The 25487-nt window shown below is 36.4% G+C and overlaps 1 protein-coding gene across 1 annotated transcript in view; it reads right to left on the bottom strand.

The window, feature by feature from the left end:
- The window catches only part of GPATCH2 (G-patch domain containing 2), a 151210-nt gene that overhangs the window by 17256 nt on the left and 108467 nt on the right, over nt 1-25487 (bottom strand). The window contains exons 7-8 of the mRNA XM_065885121.1: nt 20565-20604; nt 13959-14029 (exon numbers count right to left, since the gene is read on the bottom strand). Coding sequence (XP_065741193.1) covers nt 13959-14029; nt 20565-20604 — 111 coding nt within the window. The remainder of the gene's footprint in view (nt 1-13958; nt 14030-20564; nt 20605-25487) is intronic.

Genomic DNA, 25487 nt, shown 5'->3' with positions numbered 1-25487 from the left:
AGAGAAGTCTAGGCCACCACCTCTGGAACAGTTTTGCCAAAACAAAACAACAAAACTGAACCTGAATCAAATCAATTCTCCAGCTCGAAATACCCACCGCAGAAAACTCAAGGAACAGAGGAATAGGTTAAATGACACCGCGTGGATAAAATCAGCAACATTCCTCAGATGTGGGAAACTTTATAGGACAAACAATCTGACATATTTTTCTTCTTGTTTTTTTTTGTTTTTTGCCACACCACATGGTGTGCGGTATCTTAGTTTCCTGACCAGGAATCGAACCTGCTGATCTAACTTCTTCAAACAAAAAATTTCAAGGAAAAAACAAAGGGGGAGGAGGGCCTATAAATCAATGGGAACTTGAGATATATATATGTCAACCAATTTTAACAGATAGATCTCATTTGGATCCCAATTTAAATAACGTATAAGACAAAAGATTATGAAATAATTGGAGACATCTGAGTATCAGCTGTAATTAAACACACATATACATATACATTCATATATATTAAAGAATTATTGCTTTTTTAATAGATGTGATAATGGTATGGTGGTTTTTTTTTTCCTTAAGAGACTGTTAATTTTTAGAGAAACATACTGATATATTTCAATCCAAATAAGATATAGATGAAACAAGGTTGGCCACATGTAATTACCTAAGACACTTTTGACAGCTGCAGTTTTGAGCTTATAGTTTTCTCTGTATTTCTGGTTATGATGACATTTTCCATAATAAAATATTGTTAAAAACTGCTTTTACCATCCTGACATTGCAAGTGAAAAGGCATCTTTTCAACTCTTAAGACTGCCAGTATGAAGCCATTGTAGGTTTTTCATATTTTAGTGAGACTCTCCATAATTTTAAAGTGATCAAATCTGAAATTAAATGAAGTTATCCACGAAGTCCATGTCATCTAGTCTGTATACATCCTTGGACTATAACCTGATATAAAAAGATTACAGAAATCCCTACCTGAGGTTTATTGTCCTTAGAAAGGATAATGCAGAGTTTTTATTCCATCTTTCTAATTAGTAATTTAAGCATATGCTCAGCATTTAATTCTAAATGTTTGCCTTTTCCCCAAGCTCGAAGACAGCTGTCCAAGATTTGAATGCCAGAAAACATTTAAATATCAACATCTGTTGAATTATGTTAATTTAGTGTAATATAATTGGGCATGAGTTGGAATTGATCAGAAGTATATGAAATAAACAAAAGATAAATTCCCAACAATATCTTAGTATACAAACAAGTCACTATGGGGTGATGAAAAAATATTTCTAAAGAGAAAGGGCAAGGAAAAATACTGATTATGAAGAAATGGATTCTTTTAAATACATAGCTCTAACTGTATGGGACATTATTTTGTGATATTTGAACTTATTTTTAAATTGGCTCAGAAGTGAAAGATAATTAAAATTAGCTAAAACAAGTGATAGTTAATAGCTTAATATTTGAATATATTTATACATTATTAAGTGAAACATTAAAACATTCTAATTACTTATGTACTCATTAAATTTTTTAGATTGCAGATGATTTCTGTTATGTTATAAACAGTTACATACCTCAAAATTTAAGAGCTGATGTAACTTCTGTTCTATAGACATAAAAGAGTATTTTAAACTGAAAGTGTTTTCCGTGTGGCAGATGGATTTATTAGGTTTATTCTGGGGACTGGAAGGTACAAATTATCAAGTAGTGGCCCTGTTTATTGTATTGCTGATTTAAAATATTAATTTTTATATCAATTCTTTTACTAATAAGTTAGGGATGCTTGTTGTTTTGGGAAGTATTCTGGCGCATATACACATTGCATGAACAGATCCCTGAATGCCCCTGTAATGAAATTCTAATGCAGGCAGCAGTAGCAATACAAGCTGTTGTGATGTGGCCCTGCAGGTGTGCTGTCACCATTTCCTAGGGGAACCATCTCTGGGAGTTAAAGGTTAGTTCCGTGTCCATGCCCATTTAATCACAGGACCAATTTGGGGAGTGCCAACTGTGAAACAGACACCAGTCTGTAAGGAAGTGGACTTCAGAAGACAAATTTATTTCAGCTATAGGTCATTGGAACAGTTTTCATATGCTAACTATTCTTTATTATTAGTGACCGTGGCCAAATTCAACTGCTGTTCCAGAGGTGAGAGGCTGTGCATACTTTTAGTCATTTGAAAATATCTAGTTCATCTATCAGATTTCAAGAAAAAGGGGAAACAGAAATGAATGTTTCACCACGGAGTACTTGATTGCTTTTTTACTTACTACGCATTGGACATATTATATATTTCAAATGGCAAATCCCCCTTTTTTCTTTTCTGTGTGGGTTATTCACATTAAACTGAAAAGCAATCTCTCAAAATTCTAACTGGCTGATAATTACTTTTATTTAGTGTAATCACAATTTAAAATAACTCTCTATAATCATTAGTTTAAAATTTTGGCAAGGAAGCGTAGAATTTCAGGATGCCAAAAGGACAGGAGGCAGAATTGACTTTCTGAGAACAGTGCCTTTTTAAAATACAATAATTTGGTTATATGGAGTACAACAGATTAATTAAATTCCTTGGAAAGCACTTATGTTGCATATGTGGTATGTTTCCAATTATTGTACTCTAAATACATCTATACCTAGAAGCTATTCAAATTTTTAAAAAATTATAACACATGTGCAATTAAATGTATTCCAGTTAAATAAATATGGAATGCATACATTCTAATTAAAGGGAATGTGTGAATACTTCCTAATTGTTCATTCACACATACAGAAGAATGAATTAAAATAATCTAAAAGATACTTTTCTATCTGGAGGATTGAGTAAATGTTTTTAGAACAATAAAATTTAATGCTAATTTTAGATTTGGAAAAAGAAAAATAATAAAGGACTAGAAATTTTATCTTGAAAATTAGTATTTTAAAAGCAGTTTCAAGCCATCATTTTGGAATATAAAGTACGCAGAATATAAAATGCTGAGTGATATAACTTGCTTTAAAATATGGTGTTGAATCATTAGTTGGTTTTTTTTTTTTTTTTTTTTTTTTTGCGGTACGCGGGCCTCTCACTGTTGTGGCCTCTCCCGTTGCGGAGTACAGGCTCCGGACGCGCAGGCTCAGCGGCCATGGCTCACGGGCGCAGCCGCTCCGCGGCATGTGGGATCTTCCCGGACCGGGGCACGAACCCGTGTCCCCTGCATCGGCAGGCGGACTCTCAACCACTGCGCCACCAGGGAAACCCCGAATCATTAATTTTAATATGACAAAAGAGAATTTGTTTTAAATTAAATCTTTACTAATGTAGGATAAGTAAGTCTCATTTTAAATAATTAAAATAAAGCATCACTTACTTTTGCTGATGCACTTAATTTTGTTGATACATTTCTGTGAAAAGCAACACTAGCCAAATACAGTCCACGTCATTAACCAGTACTCTAATGAACAGTTATCCCAATTTATTAACAGCTGCTCAAAAATGTAGTAATTAATAGTTTCATTTATTTTTGGCAAACTCACAAAATGACAAATAGTTTTGTATCTGTTGCAAATTAGGTCTCCTTCCCAAATAACGGATGACACTATGGGGAAGACAGAGCAAACTGAATCCTTGAACATCTTTGGATCTTTAGAAGATCAAATAAAGAACAGCTGTAATTCTATTTGTTACATCTGCAACAAAATACAGTGACTTGTATCGTCACGTGAAAACAAATATGCTCTGTATTAATGTAAATAGGAATGTTCTTTCTAACCTGACGGAAGAAGGTTGACATGAATGTGTGTGTGTGTGTGTGTGTGTGTGTGTGTGTGTGTGTGTGAATGTGATGGGATTTGTTTTGTTTCTCTGATTAAATCTAGTGCCATTTTTTTCATTTTAGAAGATTCTTTTTACTACTAATCAGACAAGAAAGTGACAGCAAAGGAAAAAAAAGTTTATTTTTCCCTCCTTATTATTTATTAATTGATCACACAAGAAATTAGAGCACACAGCATCCAGGGATTTTCAAGTCATTTGACACTAGTAGATGAAAAATGTAGTGCTTGTAAGAACTAAGTAAAAGTGAATTAACATATGTTTCTGAAAGATATTTTAAAATAGTAAGTCAAATTTAATAATATCGGCAATAAAATGTTTTTACTCGATTGCAAATTACATATCAGACTGCCAGATAATTTAGCCTTGGTGCTTCACAAGAGTAAATGTTAATGGCAAAAATCATGTAAGTAAGGAAGCACGGCAAATTAAAAAAAAAAAGAAGATGCCAGATCTGACATGATCTACTATCAATCTTTTTGTATGGATTCTTAGAACGATAAAGACTAATCATTAACATAAAAATGTGTTTAAAAAAGCAGGATCTTTTCAAGAACAGTACATCACTCAGTGTCAGGCACTGCTTCATGCGTGTTTTACTTTACTTTCAATTGGGAAGGCTATATTGAACTTTCTGGTACTAATCAAAGGTTATGATATGAGAAACAATGTAAAATTATTTAATTGTAATTTTAAATGAGGTGAAGGGAGAGAAAAAGATTTTTCTAATTTTGAGAAGTATAAAATCTGAATATTGAAATAAAAACTAAAGGGTTTGAATAGCAAGTCTGGAATTTAAGAGAAAGATACAGGTTAAAGAATAGCTCTAGATGTCACTAGTATTTCTATAAAACACTTAGGTGCATCGTCTCAATGTTTAGCTGAGTGTGTGTGTGTGTGTGTGTGTGTGTGTGTGTATGTATGTATGTTCCACTTTGGCTAATAATCTATTGCATGCAACGATCACTCAAAAACCGTGCCTGCTAATTATTAAATATTGACAGTGACAGGTAATACGTAGTGGTTTTTAAAAATAAAAAAATGTACATGCTTTCATGCATTTATACATTGAAAGACCTTTGTGTTTTCCTGAGTTTATTTATGCTTTCAAAGGTTTAAAGTATGTAAAAATGAGAGAATGGCATGAACAAACTCTAGACATGCATTACATATTAGGGGAGAGACAGTACACAGTAAAACTAAGATGAAACTTCATAATAGGAAAATGGATAGCGAACACTGAAGAAATGGAATAAAGATTGGAAAATAAAACCCTGCAGACTAATCAAAAAGAATTATCAGATGGGAATAACCAATAAGATATAAACAACACAGGAATGTAAGACAGGAAACATGTAACTTCAAGCACCACCACAATGTAAAATCTTGGGAGAACACATCAAATGAATATGTGAGGATAGTGTCTTGATGAAAAATGTTCACACCACTCAATATCTGACATACCTAGTCTATGATATGGGCTCCCCACCGAGAATAAAAATGAAGCAACAAACCAAAAGAAAGATGTATAAGACCAGTATCACTAGAACCAATTAGATCAAATTATACCTTTGTTAATAATCAGTATTTGTTTAAATTAGCTTACATTATACCTATCATTTTTTTACCTTTTTTTTAAGGCTTTCTTTTTTACCTTTTTTTACCTTTTTGAATCAGTCAAAAGTTTGATTATAGGACCCATGAAGTATCATATCATAAAAGTATGAGAATGTTAATTATGTTTAGAATAAACGTATGAACAAATACAACGCATTAATATTTCAGGAATAACTATCTGCATATGATGGAATGGCATGTGACAACGAGCACTGTTGATGGCGAACGAAGCTTGGGAGGAGATGTTTGCAGAATGAGAAGCACGGTAGGAAATCCAAAGGAACGATGCCCTTTCAGGAGGCGGAAGTATAGGAAACCTTGAAAAACAAAGTCTGTTACTGATGGGAACTTCCTGAGGGAGTTGACTGAAATTATTAAAGTGGGTTATGTGTTTAAAGGAGAACTTCAGGTTGTTACCTCCTTGGTACCGTTAGACATAAATCAGTCTAAGAGTCGGAAAAGAGACAATTCTCCTGCACCCATCATTGATTTAAAGAGCCTAGGTGAACATTAAAGTAGATGTGGCAAAAAAGGAGAAATGCCATAAATCGGACACCCAGAAAACTGTCAAACTGCACTACAGTCAGTGGCATTGGTAAATACGTCCCTAAAACCCTTCTACGAAGATCTTGAAAATTCCCCCAGGGAGCCGAGGGTAAGAAGTACTACATGCAAGAGGTTAAAGCCATAACTGCAGTGCCCCTTATTCATTCAGAGCTTCGGTGAGGAATGCCCGCCTTAAGACTGTGCCGTACTCACGCACTTCAAAATCTCAGCTTTGAGTCATTAACAGCAGACCACGTGTACACTTATCTTTTCTTATCTGCCTGGTATATTTGGGGAGTAAATGGTCCTAAAATTGATTGATTCAATGAATTACAGTTCTCTTCTCTAACCTTTATATTTTTCTACAAGTTGAAAAAGGGAAGTGCAGTCACTCATCCAAAAGGGGTAAGGAAAGTCAAGCCAATATTAAAAATACTAAGGAAGAAAAATGGCTTCAAGGGAGGAACACAGAAAAATGCACACAAATGAAGATGAAGAATTTTCATCCCGCACTCAATGTTGTAACGAAATTTAAGCTTGAGTCTTTCCTTGTGTTTATTTCACCTTTACAGGTTGCCTCATGCCTAACACCACTGATACCCTCAGAGAGACAAGAAAATACACCACATCCACCAAACAGGACAAAGAGTATGTAGAAAAGGAATGTTCAAAGAAACAAGGTGAGCTCTTGAAAATGCGATGTAGTAGAGAATTTTTTAAATCCACAAAACATTTGGGACGGAACCATTAATAAAACTGCCCAGAGATCTTTGAGGACAACAATATAGAGAAGTTAAAAAAAAAAACTGGAGGATCATTTGAGGGTGCTCCAACATCCAAATAATAGGAGAACAGAGGAAATGGCAACCACTGGAAATTACTGGAGAAATGTCTTCAAAATCCTGAGGCAAAATGGTTTCCAAAATAGAACTCAATTCCCAGCTAAATCAGTCAATGTGAGACTAGAATAAAGACATTTTCAGAGATGCAGAGTCTCACAAATGTAACCACACCTGTTCTCTTTCTCAGAAAGCTCAGGAAAATAATGGCATGGGATCCAGGGAAAAGGAAATTCCACATAGGAGAGAGACGAGGAAACCCTCAGGATGAGAAGTGAAGAGATGTCCTAGGACAGCAGAGGTGCAGCTGGTCCAGACAGCAAACAGTCCAGAATAGACCTGAAAAATGGAGGGCTCCAAGAAGGATGCCACCAGGACAGAGAATTGAGGGGAGTTACACTTCTGTGTAGAGGTGGCTGATGAACTGGGCTAGGCGCATAGAAAACAAAGCAAATGAAAAACAAGACAATTATCTCTACAACAACAACACAAAAGTTATACATCTATACCTAATATCTACATATATGATCATAGTAATGCACACAATAAATATTTACTTGGTCTGAATATTCTGATATAACCATTAGGAAGAAAGAGGGGAAGAAAAGCAGTTATGGTGTGTGTGTGTGTGTGTGTGTGTGTGTGTGTGTGTGTGTGGGCAGGGCACATAGCAGGAAGTCAATAGGTAATACTAAACTAAAAGCTTCAAGAAATAGTAATATAAGCATGTAATTTAGGTCAATACTGGAAGAAATACCTAAGAGTTGAAAGTGGATGTTTTTGGAGTGTGAAATTAGAGAATGAGGAAAAACAAGGCTGGTGTCTGCTGTACTTTGTTATGCCTTATAGAATGATTTGACATTCTAAATTATGTACAAGAAAAACAGGACAAAAAATAAAACTTAACAAGTGCTTAGGAAGCACACAGATGGAACTAACAATACCAGACTTTTCCTAACAGCTGCCGTAAGAACTCTTACATTTTAAGTGCTTTATAGGCATAAGCTCATACATCCCTTATAACAATGTTCTTAGATAAGTACAACAATTTTCTTTATTTCACAGATAAGTAAACTGAGGGATAGAGAGGTTATGTATTTCGCTCAGGGTCACCCAGCTAGTAAGTGGTGAAACTGGGATCAGAAGTCAGGCACTCTAACCGCAGAGGCTGGACACAGAGGCCAAGATAAGGACTCAGTCAGTGCACTCTACTGCCACAGAATCAATGTCAAGTTCGTCTGACAAATATTTTATGCAGCAAATATTTCCTATGTATCAGGCATCGTTTTTGGTACTGGGGATACACCAGTGAGTAAAGCAAAGATTTTGCCCTCATGAAGCTTAAAGGTAATAGAGAGTAAGGGGTAATAGAGACAAGAAGGAAGACACAAAAAGCAGAGCTGGTGGAGAGTGGGCCTTTCTTACATTGAGCACAGACTTCAGACACAAGTGGGGTTGGTATGTTGGAGAAACGGGAAAGAAACCACTGTACCTGGAGTACGTGAATAACACAGTTCAAGTGGGAGAAGATGAGGTCAAGGAGGAAACAAAGAAGGGCAGGGTTAGAATACATATGGCCTTGTTGGCCAAGATAAAGACTTGGCTTTTACTTGGAATGAAGCAGAAAGCCACTTAAGAGTTTACTTAAAAAAAAAAAATCTATATCTATACCTATACCTTTATTGAGGTGTAGTTGGCATAAGCAAAATGCACCGCTTTTTTTTTTTTTTTGGTTGCACCACGTGGCATGTGGGATCTTAGTTCCCCGACCAGGGATTGAACCCATGCCCCCTGCCGTGGAAGCTCGGAGTCCTAACCACTGGACGGCCAGGGAATTCCCTCACCACTTTTAAAGTGAACAATTTCATAAGTTTTCACATATGTATACACGTGTGAAACCATCACCATAATCAAGATAATGCAGATACCCATCACCCCAACAGTTTCTTAATGCCTCTTTGTAATCCTTCCCTCCAGTACCTCCCTGGCCCTCATCCCATGCCAATGCAACAGCTGATCTGCTTCCGGTCACTATAAATTACTTTGCTGTATGGTATGAAGTATAGATGAGTTAAATTTTTTTTTTTTTTTTTTGCAAATGGATATTCAGTTGTTCCACTACCATTTGTTGAAAATACTATTTTTTTTTCCACTGAGGTACCTTTGTACTTTGTCAAAAGTCAATTCTCTGTATATATGTGGGTATATTTCTTTCATCTATTTTTCTATCTTTGCACCAATACCACACTTTCCTGATTACTACAGCTTTGAAATTAAGTCCTGAAATCAGGTAGTGTTAAAGTTTGGCTATTTAAGTCCTTTGCATTTTCATATGAATTTTAGCATTTATTTGTCAATTTCTACAAAATAGTCTCATGGGATTTTTGTTTGGATTGTACTGAATCTGGAGCTAAATTTTGGGAGAACTGACATCTTAAGAATATTGAGTCTCCTGATCCATGAACGAGGTATATCTCTCCAGTTACACAGATCTTTAATTTCTCTCAGCAACATTTTCATACACCAAAAAATATGGTGAAATGCTTAGGGATAAATCTGATAAAATATGTGTAAGACCTATACAATGAAAAAAACACCGCTGAGAAAAATTGAAAAAGACTTAAATATTTGGTTCTTAATTATGTGTTGTATTGTTATTTCTTGCTTTATATTGTTACCGTCCTGTACTTCTTTTAGTTAATACTTATTATGCTAATCAAATTCTTCTGACTTGTTTGTTCTAACATTTCTGCTTCTGTTGGAGTCTGTAATCCAATATATATATATTTTTAAGAGTAAATTATTTATTTATTTATTTATGGCCGTGTTGGGTCTTCGTTGCTGCACACAGGCTTTCTCTAGTTGCGGCGAGCAGGGGCTACTCTTTGTCGCGGTGCACGGGCTTCTCACTGCGGTGGCTTCTCTTGTTGTGGAGCACGGGCTCTAGGCGTGTGGGCTTCAGTAGTTGTGGCACATGGGTAGTCGCTCCGCGGCATGTGGGATCTTCCCGGACCAGGGATTGAACCCGTGTCCCCTGCGTTGGTAGGTGGATTCTTAACCACTACACCACCATGGAAGTCCTATATATATTGATATATATATATTTTTTGAAAAGGCTGTTCTCCTCAAATGCCTTATTATCTGATTCTACCAGGCAATGCTATGGGCAAAGGCCAGTCTTCTCTGTCTGCCCAAAGCAGTTCAGCAATTGGAGGTGAATGAACCTGACTTAAGAGTATAGAGGCCTGGGCACCAGAAAACCACAATCATCACACCCCTCTCTATAAAATAACTCCTCTGTCAGAAAAACGCTCCCTTTCCTCACTCTCAGGAAAAGGAGAACTGTAATCCTCCAGCTCTGTGGTTTGTAGGGGGCAGAGTGAAGACCAGATAATTTGTCATCCAGTCCCATCAAGGTTTCCCAGCTCCTCACAAATACAGCACTGCGAGCTGCCCTGACCTTATCCTTCAAAACACTTGGACCAGAGATCTGAGTCTTTCTGTAAGGGGCAGATGTCATTTGTCCCAAGGCCATGGCCAGTGACAAGCTAGTATAGAAAAGAACTCCAAAGGTTCTCCTCACATCTCATTCTCCCTTACCCAGGCTGAATTGCCTCTTGCTTCAGGTCAAAGCACACAAGCACACCTGTGTGCCCCCATCTCACAAGCACAAGTTCAAAATAGCACACCCCTTCCCTTAATACTGGGGACTTCTTGTAGTTTTCTGCTTATTTTCTCTTTCTAAATTCCTCCTGGGTTGACCCTGGAGGAGAGAAGCCGTCTTCTTATAGTTTAGAATCAGTAATCTTATAGTTCAGAATCTTGACTGCAACAGCAACTGAGACCAAATTTCTAATATACAACTTTCAAGTAGTACAGTTTTCTTAATTACCATCTAACTGCAACTCACAAGTTTAGATATCATCACTACGAATTTTTGGACACGAGTTATTTTAAAATGTATTTTTAACTCCAAACTTAAAAAAAATTATTTTTGTCAATGATTTCTCTTAATCACATTCAAATTAAAGGATATGATCTTTATGATACATATTCATTAAAATTTGTTGATAGTAGCTTTGGCCTGGTAAGTGGTCAATTTTTGTAAATATTACATGTGTCTCTGAGAAGAATGTGTTTTTGTTAATAGTTTGGGTGAAAAGGTTTATATAATATCATTAAGTTTGTTACTTTTCTGTTATGCAAATTTTATGATGGCTTAAACTATCAATAATATGAATGCTGTATTGAAGTGGGAGCACCATGATAGCGGGTTAGTGAGTTTCTCCACTCACTGCTATTAATATTTGCTTTATATATTTTTCTGAGTCTATTTTAATGAATGTACACAATAATAAAATTATTAACTTTTTGGTAAGTTGAATCTTTTATCATTAAATTATGTGTTTCTTAAGCTTGTTAAGGCTTTTGTTCTTAAGTCAGTTTGTCTGGTATGAGAGTCTCTTTTATAGTATATCTGGTATACGCTGTTCCATCCTTTAGTTTTCCACCTTTCTTTGTCACATTATTTCAGGTATGTCTCTTATAAAGAACATATAGTTAGATTTTAAAAGAAAAACTAAATCTGCTTAGTTTTGCTTTGAACTGACAAATTTAATCCATAAATATTTATTGTAATTACTGATACATGGACTTGACTCAATTATCTAACTTTTTTTTTTTCTGTGTTCCATTTTGTCTATGCCTTTTCCCCCCCTTTATTGACTTTTTAAATGGATTTTTTGAGGTAATTTATTCCATTCAACCCCACGCCCGCCAACTGGCTTGGAATTTACACACTCTATTTCTTTTGACTTAGTAGTTATTTTTGATATTTTACCATGAATACTTAATACAGTCTTATCAAGTATCAATCTCTTAACTGACCAATGAAGTAAACACCCCAAACAATTCAAGGACCTTAGATTGGACTTGAACTGTAATCAACACTGCCAAATTTAACATGCTGTTATTTTCCACTATCTTAGATTGTCTTTTGAAAAGTCCTATGAATTACATATTATAACTGTCAACTTATCTAAACAATAGTTGTTTAAACTTACTGAAATCTTTAACAGCTTATTGGCTTAGTACTCATTTTTTCATCTTAGACTTTCCTGGGGAGATCCTTTTCTTGAAATACATCCTTAGAAAGTCTTCTAGCAAAGGTCTGTTGGTAGTAAACTTCCTTAGTTTTTGAAAATCTTAAACTGTTTTTACTTCATCTTCATATATGAAAGATGTTTTTCTAGGCACATAGTTCTATGCTGACAATGTATTTTCACCCAGTACTCTGAAGACTTGTCCACTGTTTTCTGGTTTCACTGTCAGTACTCAGAAATCTGATGATGTACAGCTGTCATTCCTTTGTAGTAATTCATCCTTTATCTCTGGATTCTTTTAAGATCTTCTCTTTGTTTTTGGTGTACTACAGTGTACTACTAGGTATGGATTTCTTTCTCTTTATTCTAGTTGGTATTCACTGTGCTTCCTGTACCTGTATCTATAGATTTATAACTTTCACCCATTTAGGGAATCCTTAGCCAACATCTCTTCAGCATCATGTTTTTTTCAGCCTTTCTATACCCTCCATCAAAGCCTCTAAGCTTAAATATATCTTAGATCTTTCCTGGGTCTCTTAACCACTCTTTCATTTTTCCATCTCCTTGTATTTTTATGCTGCATTCTGGCCTACTTCTTTAGCTGTACCTCCATTTCACAATCACACTTCTCATTTTTAACAATTATATGCTTTTGATTCAGTTCTGCTTGAACAATTCTAATAGCGATCTGTTGCCTGCTTATTTTATTTCTATAAACGTGCCATTTGTAATTATTTATAACCTGTATAAAATTTATATAATCCATACTTTATAATTTCAGGATCTGACATCCTTAGGGGTAACTATATTAGTTTTATGTTGACTATCACTGACGGTCAACTTATTATGTTTGACAATTTTTGATTGTCTAAATTAGACATGCTAGATAGGATTTATGTTAGCTTCTGCAGATGCCTAGTGGGTTCTCAGTTGGGGTTAGTCTGTACAGCATGGTACTTGGAAGCTACATCGCTTGCTTGGGAGTGTTAAACACAGTGGCCGGCACACTAACTACGGGAGGCCAGGAGATGCAAAGGCAGCTGCCGAGGTCGGTTATCTTGTTAAAAATTGAGCAAGTGTAAATCACAGGGCAGTAGTTCTGATTAATATTCTGATAGCCATTTTCACCTAAGTAAAAATGAGGTCTTCAGAAACACCACATGCAAAATTTGGAAATATGCTGTCTAAAACAATAAACTGGGGCAAATTTTATTTATTAAAGAAAAAATATAACATCGACTCGGCAATATAAAATGAGTAAGAACACAGAAGCACTTTTAAAAAAGAGTATATTTTCTATATACTTATTTATATATTATTAGAGATAAATATACATGTTGCTCTCTCATAAAGCCTAAGTACCATCTACGTTTTGGGGAAAAGATTAATTCTCTTTTTTTAAAATTAAAAAATATACTAATTATTCTAAATCTTGATCTAAAATTCATTAGTTATGGGTGGCAGAGATTTTCTTTTCTTCTAAAAATGCACTCTTATATAGAGAATGGACTTGAGGACACAGGGAGGGGGAAGGGTAAGCTGGGATGAAGTGAGAGAGTGGCACGGACATATATATCCACTACCAAATGTAAAATAGAGGGCTAGTGGGAAGCAGCCACATAGCACAAGGGAGATCAGCTCAGTGCTTTGTGTCCACTTAGAGGGGTGGGATAGGGAGGGTGGGAGGGAGACACAAGAGGGAGGGGATATGGGGCTGTATGTATATGTATAGCTGATTCACTTTGTTATACAGCAGAAACTAACATACCATTGTAAAGCAATGATACTCCAATAAAGATGTTTAAAAAAAAGGTACTCTCTATTTTTCATCAGCTTAAAAAAGTACAAATAGAACGGTATCTTTCTATTCATTACTAGTCATCCTGAAATAGATTCTAATAAACAATACATAAAATATTTTAAGCTGGCACTTCAGAGCCAAAGGCATCCCAACTATAACTCACCATATTCGTATTGGTATGGAAAAAAAAAAATCACATGATTTAATGATCAGAGTAAAAAGTGATTTTAAATTGCTTACCTGCTGGCTGTTTTCACAGAACAGTTTTTCTTGTGTCCTCTTTCAGCTCGGTTATCTCTCAGAAGCTGATGCTGTCCAAAGTGTGAAAACAAAGTTGTAGAAACAAAAATATTTCCATTATATTATTTTGTAAGTAGAAAAGTATTCTTCTCATTCAGAGGGACACTATTTGTTCACTTGCATTACTTTTTTATCTTTTTGGGTTTTTTTACTGGTTTTCCTTAAAGCGAAGACAACTACTTTTGCTAGAGATGCCACTGACTGACACACTTATAAAAATGTTGCTAAGAGTTGCCAGTGCTTGCCTGACAGCTTACACTGCTCTTATAGTCACTTAATACACAGCCTAGAGCTGGAGGTCTAGGACTCACTTCTAATTCTGGTTCTCTGGAGTGGTCCTGGTAAAAGTAATGCAACCTCTCTTACCAATGCTTCTACCAGTGCATTCAGCTACGAATTTTTCGAGGCTTTGTCACTTACGATGACATAAAAGATCTAATCTTACTTTCTCTGTATTTACTGGCCTAACATGTAAAGAAACATTTAAAACATTCTTTTTCAAAGAAATTATTGGCTTGGAAATATATAATTAGAAAAAAAATACAGATTTGACTGCCTCCTCAAAATGCCTCACCATACACTTCCCTTCACACTTGCTTTAGCCTAACTAATTGGAAAGAAAAAAACCCAAGTAGTCAATACTTTTTGCTGTGTGTACTCTCAAACTGTAGCTTATCTTATTTATGCAGAAATGTGATTATATGCAAGACTGGGCTAATAAGAAATTGTACAGCATATTAGAAATTAACCTTAATAAAAATAGAAATCTTAGGAGTAATAGTGCAGGAAAGATCTGGGTTCGAATCCCAGCTATACCAGTAACTAACAAGTCACTAGGTTTTAAAAACAGGTCTACCATTTATAAGCTGTGTAACGTCTCTAAGTCTCAGTTTCCACCTGGAAAATTGAGATAACAATAATATCTACCTGTAAGGGTGTTGTGAGTGTTAAATAAGATAAATCATGTCAAAGGCTTAGCACTATGACCAGAGTATAAAAAGTGCTGAGTAAATGGTTCAAATGCTACAATTATAATTAATGAGCCTGGTTGTCAGTGGTTATTGTCTGACCAATATCAGTCACTTCTAATGACATAACTGCTTTGAACTATTTAATGACATCATTTAGAGTCAATTACTAGCCATATTTGGCCATCCTTGAGAAGGAAAATAACTTAATTAGATCACAAAGAACATTGTTAGATCATTATTTCAGGAATGTCTTAACTAAATAAGACTACTTTGTATTTCTCTTAAATATCTGCTTCTTTCCATCCCCACTACCAACATCCCAGTCCAGGCCATCATTTTCCCTCACCTACAACAGCCTCTCCAAAGGCCTCTCTGCCTCCAGCCTCACTCCCATTTAATCCATTCTCCACAATGCAGCCAATAATTCTAAAACTAGATCTGATTACATTATTCTCTTCAGATAAACCCCCAAATCTTGTACAAGGCTCTCATGGCCCTTCATAATTTGATTATATTTCTAAACTCGTAATTTATTATGCTTCCTCCTACCCCCCAACCTAAGCTCCTTATTTCTTTTTTTTTTTCTTTTTTTTTTTTTTTGAGGTACACGGGCCTCTCACTGTTGTGGCCTCTCCTGTTGCGGAGCACAGGCTCCGGACGCGCAGGCTCAGCGGCCATGGCTCATGGGCCTAGCCTCTCCGCGGCATGTGGGATCTTCCCGGACCGGGGCATGAACCCGTGTCCCCCGCATCAGCAGGCGGACTCTCAGCCACCGCGCCACCAGGGAAGCCCTAAGCTCCTTATTTCTAAATGATAAATCCCAGCCATTCTGAACTTTTCAGTTTGGAGCGTGTACCATATTCTTGCTCACCTTTGGCCCTTTGATTTAGTTATTCAATCTGCCTGCATCTCCAAGGTCCAGCACAGTGCCTGGAACATTTTTAGTGTTCAATAAATATTTGTTGAATGAATGAGTGAATGAATGAATGAGATAAAGAAATAGGGAATGAGATATAGTATCTGATATGTAGATGAAGCCATACCTAATTATTACTACTTATAGAAAATAGCAACAATTTATCTTTAAGTCCATTAATCTGAAAGTGTTTCAATGTAGAAACACTTCGTACCATGAAAGCTAATTTGCTTCTGAAAAAAAAATTAATTACTTTGGCATTTCTAATTCTAGTGCCTTTGTAAAAAAACATATACAAACCAACATTTGTGACACAGATAGCTAGAGGTGACATGATAAAATCTCTACCTCCACCTTCAATTAATAGTAGTAGTTAACTAACTTTTCTAATTGTTAGATAAGACAGATACGTGAACACTATTCCTGATATTTGTGTTAAAACAGTTTAAACAAAGAACTCAAAAAATCCCAAACATACGTTCTTAAATAAGAAAAGAATTCTACAGTTTAGTTTTTTAAAAATGCAACTATAATAACCAAAATAAATATTAGGCTATACCTACTAGGTCTGGTTAGTTCTCAGGGAGGCCACCATCTGGATGAACTAAAATGAGATAGCAACTTCTGTGAACTCTAAGGCTAGAGCTCCTTCTATTAGATTCACATGAGAATTTCTTTTCTTCCTCAAATTTATAGTTTTGATGGGCTTTGTATATAAAAAGAGACAAATGTTGGAATTATTTAATATAATGCATCTATATTAAAAAGTCATCACAAAATTATCTCATTTTATCATTAAAATTATAAGTCCGGGTGTATCTTTGCAAATTTAAAATCAAGCTCAGAGAGAAAAATACAGACTCAGATCTCTGGGTCATGAATTTAACAGGTTAATATGGGAAACTAGATCTTTTAAGGGGCGAAAATGAAAAAATTAATCCAGAGTGTTATTTGAATAGAAAACATACATTTGTATTTGAAAGTTTCCCAACACGTGTCTGCTCTGCCCCAACGAACAAAAAAAAGGGTGGCAGGGGGTAGGAGGAGCATCAGATCAGGAATTCATGATAAAAGACACAAGAGTCCTGGAGCTCTGCTCTGATAAGCAAGAGTAGCTCGTCAGGTTTTGAAAGATTCTTCACTTCTCTTACTGCTAACTTTTCCTGTTTCCTTGGATTCCTATCAGTGTCACAAGTGAGGTCAGTTTTCAGGGCTCTGACTCAACACCATCAACTCCGATTAATAACAGAACTTCTGAATATGGTGCGAAGTGCTTCTTACCTTCTGACTCTCAGATTGCTGGACTTAGGCCAAACGGAGAGACAATTCCCTTATTAGTGAGTGACCTGCAGATGTATATTAAAAAATGACTCACATAAGAAAGACATGAACATCCATAAACACAAAACCTAGTACAATGTGAGGTTTACAAAAGGTACGCCATTTTAAAATCTGCTGGATGAAACCAAGAAGAGAAATGTTCCAAGTGCATCATGGTTGCTCCTGTGACAGAAAGGGAGCTGAGAATTTCTGTGGCTATTCATGCTATTTTAAAAAGATTATTTTGTGCGTGTCACGTTCCTAGCACAAGAGGAAAAAGCAAAGAGCAGAATTCTTATTCCACGGCAATCCTTTCTTTACCACCTGATGTTCAGAAGGCATTCAAGCTCAAGACTGTTTCTGATTAGCTGCCACTTTTCAGGTAACTCCTCAAATGTCTACAAAAGAATTTCAAGTCTCTCCACACTTGGCCTTTCACAGGGTCCTCACCTTAAAAGGAGAACTAAGTAATCTCTAAACAATGACCTGTGGCTCCTTAAGATACTAGTAAACTCAGTCAAAAATATCACACCATTAGATATTCAAGGAGGAAAATCCTCAGAATTAAAAAAGACACACACACAAAATGAGGCTTCCTGCAGCTGCTTCTGTCTCCTTACTTCTACTACTGAGCCACCTTTCACTTTTCTCTTTTGTGGCCTCTGTGGTGCCCTCTCTGTGGTTTTCTCAAACATTTACCAACATCCTGTAGTTACTGCTTTCCTGCCCCAGATTTTACCCACCTCAGAGGAAAAGCTATGTTGTCTATATAAATACCTCTTTTTGTAGAAATAAAGAGTACCTGAGAGATAACGGCTGATGGACAACAGTGATTTACTGAATGTGTGATAAAGAAATGTTGAGTATGCATGATGTAAATGGAAATGGGACTTTGCACTAAAGAACAGAAAGGGGAATCATAGGTGGGGAAAGCAGTGAGGGGTGGGATTTCAAAAGTGGGGTTAATATTATCATTTCTTTATGTTGGTAAGTTGGTATGGGAAAAATAAAAGGTGTTCATGCATGCTAATAGTCATTCATTCAACAATATATTGAAGGATTTTATACTTTTTCATGGTCTTGCATTTTATTTAGGTCCTACCTTGGACCTAGGTTTAGCCAATAGTTTACTGTGCTAAAGTTAGGTCTAAGTTGAATAAGAAAATTTTATCCCTCAAAACATGAGTAGTTTGCATGTGTATTTGTATACACACGTATATGTGCAACTGTTACTCGTCATTCATGGATTCTGTACTTGCAAATTCACCTATTTGCTAAAATTTATTTGTAACACCAAAATCAACACTTCTGGTGCTTTAGCAGTCATTGGCAGACATGCACAGAGTGACAGAAATTTGAGTCCCCTGTAGCACATGTTCTCAGCTGAGGTCTGACAAGGCGATGTCTGTCTTCCTGTTTCAGCTTTCATACTGGAAACAAGGGTCTTTTTCGAGGTCCGTTCAGTGCTATGTTTTTTTGCATTTTTTTCTTGTTCTTATCTTCATTGTTTAAAATAGCCTCCTAGTATCGTGTGAACTGCTGTCTAGTGTTCCCCAGTGCACGAAGGTTGTGATGGGCTTTATAGAGAAAATATGTGCATCAGACAAGCTCCTTTCAGGAATAAGTTATAGTGCTGCTGGCCATGAGTTCAGTGTTAATGAATCAATAATATGTATTAAATAAGGTGTCTTTAAACAGAAACGCACATCAAATAAGGATATGTATTGATTAGTTAATGAAAGTGTTGTGACCAGAGATTCTCAGGAACATAACCTTGTATTTTTCCTGGGAGCGATTTTTCAGTGTTTGCTACGTTCACTGGTATTCTTATCAACCCCATGGAACAGAGCTATTAACAAATAACAAGAATCAACTGTGCTCAATAACTAATAACCTATCTAGTCAAGATAAAAATCTGAAATGGTATATCAGAGTTTAAGCCAAAGGGTGACTCAAAAATTTGTCTAAAATATTTAAAAATTAAAAAAAAAAGATTGGTCAACTTTCTTCTCTATATGTTCTTAGCTATTTGTTAATTTTTAATTACAGAAAAAAAGTTTGGCTGGAAGCAGCCAGTTACACTATAATCTAAAGCACAGATTTATAACATTACTTTAGTATTTCTCAAATTCTGGAAGGTGGAAAATGATCTTTACAAAATCGTATTTGGGGATAAACTGTATCCTGATGCGACTTACTACTGGAAGCAGAATCTTACTGTAATCATTTTACACAGAGGGTGTGAACCATTTGGGAAAGCAGAACGTCTAAGTTTTACATTCTGAACACACACACTGCGGACGCAACGTAGCCTAGTTTATTTCCAAACCTTTAGAAATAACGGTATATATTCTATTATTGTGAGAAATATATTTAAAGGTGCAAATTGCTCTCATGGAAAAAGGCCAAGTTTACAAAAAATCATTAAACTGAATTCACATATTTTTCTTTAATTAGATTCATGTGTGTTAAGAAATATAGTAAAGCTTATAATGAAGTATTTGGCACTTTGCTGTTTTAAGAAAAGGGAACTATGGTATGTGCAACCAGCTCTGGACCTGCCGCCCAGCTTAAGAAATAAGACATCACCAATACATAAAATAATGGTACCAATTACCATTACTAAGCACAATCTCCTCTTTACCGACCTACCTACCTACCCCTCAGAAGAAATGATCCCTGTGGATTTGAGGCTTTTCATTCGCACATATTTAAAGGTATTCCTTACATATCATACTATTGACCCACTTAAAAAATAACTCTTAGAATCCATGATGAAAAAAAAGGGCTTAACAAGGATGCGAAGCCTAAAACATATATGCTTTACAACTTATCAAAATTTTAAGCCCTAAATTACCTTATCACGCTGCAGAGAGACAACTAACACATTCAACAAAGAAGATAGACTACTTATTTTACATGTAAAGTTAACCAGAATGAATGTCAAGTTCTTGCTAAGTCAACTCATCATTGTGCTGCCATGAAACTAATAAAAAATTAAAAAAAAACTCACTTAGAAATATAATACACGCTTGTAAGAAACCATTATCACCTTCTAAACTTCAAAAATAAAAATATTCTCTTGCTGGCTGATCTTGTTTAATACAAAGCAATTTTTTTCAAGCGTATGTACTATTTTGGTACCTTAACTTTGTGAAAAACATATGTGAGTGGTGAAGTCCTACAAACTAGTGATGTATCAGCACCGGCACAATGAACTCCTTTTAAAATAACCTGGGACTTTATCCTTTCTCATAAAACTGATCTACTACCTTGAAGGGAGATAGTTAAATATTTGAAAGACTGAGTAACTTCCTTTTGGGTTAGAATGTTCCTTACCTGGCCATGCTCTGTCCTAGCCCCAGGGCTAAACCAATGGCTGCAGAGGAAAGAGAAAAGGAGTTAGCAGGAAACTCACTAAAAGCACATGCTCTCACATGGTCAGTCTGCATGTGCTGTAAGAAATGTATATGCCACCAGCCACAGAGCCTTAAAATATGCTGTATTTTAATGGCTATTTCACGTAATCCTAGACTTACACCAGTTTTGACAGAAATGTAAAAGTGCTCATAACCCAGTAATTTTCAGTTTAATAAGCAAACTCAGTTAGAATTACATTTCCATTTAATTATGTTAACATAAACTGCTGGGACTGTGTTCATTTTATGAATCGATTCCGGTTATAAAATCTACAAATGCTATCACTCACCACAACTTAATTACAGCATCATTACAACAAATGATGACCTTTTGATTGTTGGGGTTTTAAAAAACATTAAAAATACAAGAATATTATATCCTCTGGCTGTGTCCCGAGCAACAATCACACAAGGCCCTTGATGTGAATTCTAAAGCATCAGCTGAAGGTCCCTTGATCCCATTCCTTCCATGGGATTCTGGATTCTGGCTGAGAGCAAATTCAGCAACAACACTGGAGACATGTAAGTCATGGCACAGGTGAAATGTTCCGTTCTTGCACTGTGCCTCACCCTGCCTGGCCCACCCCATACTGTTCCAGGTGCAACTTGGGCTTCTAATAGTCTATCTGGTGATACCTTTTCAACAGGAGTTATCATTAGCTGTGTGCCCAGTCATCTGGCCAGTATTCTGCTTAAAAACTAACTGTAAACATCAAGGAAATCGAGAGAGACATTGTGGGAAATAAGCCAGTAAAAGCCCACAATCATAGGGAATGATACTAATGTTATTATTAATGCTATCTATTTTCTCATGAATATTAATGCTATCTAGTTTTTCATCATATTTAGTACAGGTATGTGCCAAGCACTGTTTAGACACATGACATGTATGTATTATTTTCCATCCTCACAAAAACCTTACAAGGTTATTCTCATGTTCCAGCTGCAGGAATGATTGAGGCTCAGATGTTAGGTTATTTGCCCAAGGTGCTCAGAGCACCATACCACAAAGGACAAAGGGCTCACGTGGAAAGGGCACGTTTCCTGGTTCCCTCCAACCCTTCTATGTATTCTCCTTTGTGGTACTAAAACCTGGGAATAAACAGCCTCTATATTAATATGCTCTCATTTTGTCTACGCTCTTCCCAGAACATTTCTCGAGCTCATAGACAGTAATGCTCTTTGGCAGGTCAGATTCCATTTTTGCTGTGGGAATGGACACTTACTGCTATTTGTAAATGACATGTGGATTAATCACCAACTAGCAACTATTTACTGCAGTTCCCTGACAACCTGACTGATAAATTTCCCCTCTGCTATGGATTGTACACTTTTTCTTTAAAGAAAACTATTTTTTAGAAAATCAAATGCATACACACAGTTAAAACAAAACAAATAAACAAAAAGTGTTTTTCATCTATCCTGACCCCTAAGCTCTGTTCAGAGAAACCACTGTCAACTCTTTCTGCCTTTTCTTTTGGTATTTAATGATGTATTTCTACAGAATATGGTTATACTGATATTTTGTGATTGATTTTAGACGTTAATAATTGACTTCCTATTATTGTAAATTTAGCTCTTTTATAACTCTCAAACCCCTATTTCCAGTTATAACACCATTTTTAATTAATCAGTTGTGAATACAGATATTATGACTACATGAATACTTTGTGCTGCTGAATTTTTCTTTTTGTTTCTCCTAAAGTTGACAGTTGATTTGTTTTTCTTCCTTTGCTATTATTTCTAGGTACTGGTGACCTTTTCCAGAGAAGTGTCCAGGAAGTGGTGTGGGAAGAATCTGGATTATAGTGTCATAGGTGGGTACAGAAGAAGTGGGATGTGAGGAAGTTAAGTGGGTATAGTATAACCCACTCTTTCTACAACTTAGGCTTTCAAAGTATGAGAGGGAGAGAGAACAGAAAAAAATGGAAAAGAAGAGGTTTAAAAATGTAGTATATAATGAAAGAAGTTTTTGGAAGGAAAAAAAATGTTCTTTCCAATCACAGACACAGGTGCTGGAATCAGCCTTGGACAGAAGAAAAATCTTTTCCTCTAATACTAAGACAAAGGAAAGTGAAAGAAGGTATATTTGGATAAGTTCATCCAAATTTGTGACTAACAGCCTTACTTTGGAAAGTTGAAGAAAAGGTCAAATTCTTGGGGGTAGTGGGGAGATGGGCAGCTTATAACAGGGGCTTGGTGATAAGACATAGAATAGCTTTGGGGGACACATAAAATGTTACAGAAGGTCATGCTAAAGCATTGCTGAAAGATCTACTGAAGTTCAAGATTATATATCTGTGTAGCAACGAATCATACAATCTTCTTTTAAATTTTATTTTTAATTTTTTTAACATCTTTATTGGAGTATGATTGCTTTACAATGGTGTGTTAGTTTCTGCTGTATAACAAAGTGAATCAGCTATACGTATACTTATGTCCCCATATCTCTTCCCTCTTGCGTCTCCCTCCCACCCTCCCTATCCCACCCCTCTAGGTGGTCACAAAGTACTGAGCTGATCTCCCTGTGCTATGCGGCTGCTTCCCACTAGCTATCTATTTTACACTTGGTAGTGTATATATGTCCGTGCCACTCTCTCACTTTGTCACAGCTTCCCCTTCCCCTTCCCCATGTCCTCAAGTCCATTCTCTAGTAGGTCTGTGTCTTTTTTCCTGTCTTACCCCTAGGTTCTTCATGACATTTTTTTTCTTTAGATTCCATATATTATGTGTTAGCATACGGTATTTGTCTTTCTCTTTCTGACTTCCTTCACTCTGTATGATCTTATTCACCAGTGCTCAGCAGAAGAGCAGTGGATGTGGGTGGCTGCACAGACTGATCCAAGGTTAGGAGTTTATGGAACAGGATGGTAGGCAGGATTCTAAGAGGACCCCCAGTGATCCACACCCTTGCACAACTTGCTCTCTTTGAACGTAGGAACGACCTGTGAATATGATGGGATAGTCACCCCTACAATTAGGTTGTGTTTTATGGCACAACTGGCTTTAAGAAGGAGAGATTATTCTTGGTGGGCTTAAGCTAAGCGGGTGATTCTTTGAAGGGACTGAACTCTTCCTGGTGAAAGAGATTCAAACTATGAGAGTTTCAACTGGAGAACCCAACATTTATTGAGCTTTACTGAAAGACAGGCAGTGTTCTCGTTTAATCTTTAAAGAATCCCGCAAGATAGGTACTACCCCCATTTTGCAAGTGAAGAAACAGGCTCAGGGAGGTTGAGTGATTTGCCAGAGATTTCATAACAAAGTAGCAGAGCTGGAATTCAAACCTATACATTCAATTCAAAGCTCATGTTCCTTTTAACTATTATACACATTGTCACCAGTTAGGGTAGCAGAAGTTGAGGCAGAAAAAAAGACTGGCACAGGTGCCTGTCTAACTCACCCCGTTAGGTTTAGATGTTTCCTTGTCTAAGCTTTCAATACCTTTGCACATGTCTCCATTAAAGCAGTTATATTCATATATTGTAGTTGTTTATTTATCCTGATAAAAAAAATTGGAGGTCCTTAAGAAAGAGATACTGATGATAACTGTAGTAACAGAACAGTAATAGTAGTTGGAAGGAAATGTAGCGGTAGTAATAACAGAAGTAGCAGTAAAAACACTCCCACAACTCGGTATCTCAGTAAATGTTGGATACCTACTGGGAACCGTGGTAACGGTCATATGTAGATTACCTCATTCAAACCTCACACCTTACGGAAGAGTGCTATTGCTATTCAAGGTCACAAAGCTAGCAGGCACTGGTGTCAAGACTGGGACCGAAGCTGTCTGATTCCACACCCTGGATTCTTAACGACCATTCTCTTTCACTGCCTTCAGTTATCATAATTTGGGGGAGGAGAGTTTTTCCCTTTTGCTCCATTTTCTTTTTTTCTCTTTTTTAATGGACTCATGGGATGTAAAGGTTACTTAATAACTTTTTAGTGAAAACATGAACAAATCAGGAAATCTAGAGAAAAGTAGTGTCCTTGAAATCCAAAGAGTCAAATTTATGTATAGATAGCAGAGGAATAAAGGCTGTGAAAGAGGATGAAGTTGTAGAGGCATTTATTTACACTGGACCCAAGATCCCCAAGGGGACTTATGAGGGAGGGGGCTAACAGTGAAACGCACACCTGGGAGGAGGGGACGCAGAAGAGTCTGAAATTGATCAATTGCCCAGGATGGCTAGACCTAGAGACAGAGCTGGATGGCCTGTCTGTTCTCAAGATTCCGAGGGGCTGCATGCGGTTTCTGGGCTCACCTCTCCCTCTAGGATACAGATGCAGTTTGGGGGTGTCTAAGAACTGAGCCTGACACACATTATTTCATTTAATCCTCACCTGCCCTGTTGATAATGGGACTAGCCATCACCTACGGAGCCCTCGCTATAGCATTCTTTTTAGCAGAGCAATGTGGTCGGTAACTGTGGAGTAGAAGGGAGTTTTTTGTTTTCCTTTTAAGTAAGAAGTAGATAATAAAGCTTTAGGGAACAAGGTTTTTTGAACTAAAATCTCTGCAGACTCAGAGCTCCACACTGATTCCTTCTCACTGTTCCTTAATCCCTTGCCCTCACCCACAGTGCTGAATTACAAGTAGCAGAAATGTACAGGATCTCGTGAGAAGTCAAATGATGTTACAGCTATGCAAAAGGACAAAGCCAACCTCAAAATTCTTAACTGACGTCTCCTAAAGAAGTACTTTCCAAAAGGAAAGAGCCACAGCAGTTTATAATACAGATTTTGGTTTTTAGAGTTTCTATTTTTTATAGAGTTTCTATTTTTTGACTCAGAAGCATAATTTTATATTAACTTAGTGTGTCCTGTGCACATAATGGTCTAA

The sequence above is a fragment of the Phocoena phocoena genome, chromosome 1 (genome assembly GCF_963924675.1).
Source record: "Phocoena phocoena chromosome 1, mPhoPho1.1, whole genome shotgun sequence".
Lineage (NCBI taxonomy): Eukaryota > Metazoa > Chordata > Mammalia > Artiodactyla > Phocoenidae > Phocoena > Phocoena phocoena.
This window is presented reverse-complemented; position numbering and strand designations above follow the sequence as displayed.